The sequence below is a fragment of the Priapulus caudatus genome, unplaced genomic scaffold (assembly GCF_000485595.1).
Source record: "Priapulus caudatus unplaced genomic scaffold, Priapulus_caudatus-5.0.1 Scaffold15, whole genome shotgun sequence".
In the NCBI taxonomy this organism is placed as follows: Eukaryota; Metazoa; Priapulida; class Priapulimorpha; order Priapulimorphida; family Priapulidae; genus Priapulus; species Priapulus caudatus.
Window position 1 is genome coordinate 1,163,153 of NW_014577076.1, and position 3,256 is coordinate 1,166,408.

The following is a 3,256-nucleotide window of genomic DNA, read 5'->3' on the forward strand; positions in this document are numbered from 1 at the left end:
ATTCCGCCCAAATCCCATTGGTTGATACAAAGCGCGTGCCGTTTAGATTTGGGCCGCAATTCTGCATTTCCTCCCTATACCTTAAATTAAGGAGGGAATGTTTCCCTTCTTTTACACCTCTTGACCATTGACCTTTGACCCCCAGCTTCGACATCCCAACTCGTTTTCGGATTACCCCCCTACGTCCCGAATATCGTGACCGTACGTCGAGCGGTTAAGATTTGTGCCCAACTGTTGACGGACGCACGGACGGAGGGACAATCATGCGATTCTACAAGCTGCACCTGACTACGTCAGATGAGCTAAAAAACAGAGTAATTAGTGGCACGTACTCGCCCGCTCCGATCGACAGACTATCCTTATTGCCTTTGATGAAGAAGCCGTTATCACCCGTCCAGTGGAACGTCTTGAATTCAGGGTAGAAGGTGAATAGCATCGACTCGCCCGTACCGTAGAAATGATCACTCATTTTTAGTGCGCATGACGTGATAGCACCACATACCTGAAAACACCAGTGAGTGACATTACACGCATGCACGCCATGTCAGGCATCGGTTTTTAAACACGCACTCATGTTAGAGCGACTGCGATCACCGATACGACGACATAATGAATGACTTTGTCCGTTTTGAACGCAGTGCGACGTTTGCTTTGCTCCACAGCTGGCTTACGTTTTCGTAGGTGTCCTTGACTATAAGCAACACGGGAGTGTCCATTCCCTGCATGCTCCTGTAGAGAGACTTGAGACTGAAGCCATCACGAGATGTGCTATAGATGAGAGACCAGCTGTAGCCTTCGGCCCGCGCAGGCAGATTCTGCATGAGCTGTGAGCAGAAGAAAAACAACACTGTAAAGTGTGAAAATATGGTCATTCCATCCATCTAGCGGTGTGTGTGTGCGTGCAAGCGTGCGTGTTTGTGTGAGTGTGTGTGCGTGTTTGTGTGCGTGTGCTTGTGTTTGTGTGCATGTGTGTGTGTGTGTGTGCATGTGTGTGTGCATGTGCGTGCGTGCGCGTGTGTTAGTGCGTGTGCATACGTGCGTGCGTTTTTCCACGTCAGGCATTATGAACAGGTTGCCACCAGAAATATCTGATGTTCCGCTTGTCTGAAAGCCTTCGTAATGCTTATACGGTGAGGCAGCAGCATGATTGGGCGCATGGGGCTTCATTCTGTCTTCAGGCTCTACATGGCGACTACACTGTGGCAGATTTCGAATGTGCTAAGCAGCTGCACACACGCACGCACACACAGACACACAAACACACTTACTGGGGCAGTGCCAGGTTGGGGGAGGGGGCGACAGCCTTTCCCCCGCGAGGGACAAATCAGTAACTCATCAAGGAATCCATGAAAAGATATGCAAAAGATATGTCTCTCTTCATATGTAGTGCTGCACTAGCGACAGTGACTTTATGAAAACAACCAGCATGATGAAGAGCGGATTTATCTGTACATGTTATATAATTATGTTATAAATGCTCACATTTTAAACCTTGAAATTTTGACAAATTCGGTTCGAGTTTAGCCCTCCACTCAGTCAGAGATCTTAGCACCCCCTTCCTATCGCCGGGGACAATAGCTAACTTATCAGGGACCATAGCTCGTTTCTGGCGCTAACCTTGCACACTTATGCATCACTCACTACAGAGATCTGCAGGTGAATGCGATGGCCTAAAAATGTATGGGCCAAAGCTCCGGATTCAGATCCGAGCGTGTAGATATGGGAGGACGGGGGGGGGGATTGATCAGTTTCTGTAGTATGTGGCTTGCATGGTTGATGCAGTGGCATTGTTTGGTCTTGCTGGCTGGTGGTGACAAGAGTCGTTTGAGACAGCCATTAGCTGGCACAGCGATAAGTCGTTTTAGACTGCGCACGACTTTAGCCCGCTTCTGAAGCGGAATAACTTTAGCTCGGGATAAGTCGTTTTATACTGACGTTAGCTCGGGTCTGAAGCGGACCTGAACCACCTCCTAGAGCAGAATAACTTTAGCTCGGGCTAAGTATTTTTCGACCTTTTATACTGGGGGTTATGTCCGGACCTGAAGCGGGATAACCCCCAGTATAAAAGGGGTACAATGGTTACGTTCAAAAGTTAGAATCACTCGCCACCGTCTTGATCGAATAAGCTGCTTGGCAGTGGACTTGGGTGGAAAACCTCACTCACTGAAGCACCGCAAGCACTAAAAGCTAATGTGCTCTATAACTCCTTACCAATCCCCTTCAAACACGCACAACTCACACAGACACACAGGGGCGTAGATAGCGGGGGGGATGGGGTGGATGCATCCCCCCACTTATTGACGTGGGGGGGATGGCGTGTACAATCATCCCCCCTACTTTCAGGAGGAAAATGGGGGATTTAAATTTTCTGGGGGAGACCGCATAACCCGCAATGTTTCTTACCACCCCTCCTCGAAATCCTGCATTGGCCACTGTCGAGCGTAACAAATTTAGCACCCCCACTTCAAAAATCGTTCCGCGGCGCCTGTAGAGTACTGTGCATGCTAACAATGGTGATCATCGATTATGATTATGAATATTTGTATGCATATCAAAAGTCAAATTTGAGTTCATCTGACAGGGGCGTAGATAGCGGGGGGATGGGGGTATATCGCCCCTACACTTATTGAGGTGGGTGGCTTTCATCACCCCCTACTTTCAGGAAGAAAATGGGGAAAAATTTAATATTTACAGACAACAAAGTGCCGTGGAGCGACAGCGCTCATCTAACGTCTACTGCGGTGACTCTGTGGTGGAGGTGTGGGATTCTAGTAAACCCTGTTAGTCCCAAATGTGTTCACATACACGCCGAAAACAGTGGAAGAACAGGGATGGTATCAGGAACGCTCTCAAAGGATGTTCGTTGGATCGTTATGAAATGTGGCCACGAAGATGGCGCGTACGTTTAAGTGTCTTCAGATTAAAAGATGAAGCTCCCATCATACGTAGTAGCAACAATATTTGCAAGGACAGAATAGGTAAAGCACTCATCCATTCTACCTCCTACGCAAGCCTACAGGCTTGCAATAGAGAGCTGCCACCGTAACCAATTAATGGCAGGCAAAAACTACACAGTACCGACCAACACATGCACTGGCAATAGCCACTGGCAGTGCATACGTTACATGTAACATACTTGACAGTACAGAATGCCATAGAAATTATACGATTTAGGAGCATAAACCTTTCTTTAACACAAATTTAGCTTTTGAAATTTCACTGTGACATTGTAGCCTCATACATCCGCAGAAAGGCC

The 3,256-nt window shown here is 47.8% G+C and overlaps 1 protein-coding gene across 3 annotated transcripts in view; it reads right to left on the reverse strand.

The window, feature by feature from the left end:
* LOC106809781 (oxidation resistance protein 1-like) overlaps window positions 1–3,256 on the reverse strand; it is a 79,441-nt gene that overhangs the window by 7,452 nt on the left and 68,733 nt on the right. For all 3 annotated transcript variants that reach the window (XM_014812996.1, XM_014813003.1, XM_014812988.1), the window contains 2 exons: window positions 672–824; window positions 333–502 (listed from right to left, as the gene is read on the reverse strand). In XM_014812996.1, coding sequence (XP_014668482.1) covers window positions 333–502; window positions 672–824 — 323 coding nt within the window. The remainder of the gene's footprint in view (window positions 1–332; window positions 503–671; window positions 825–3,256) is intronic.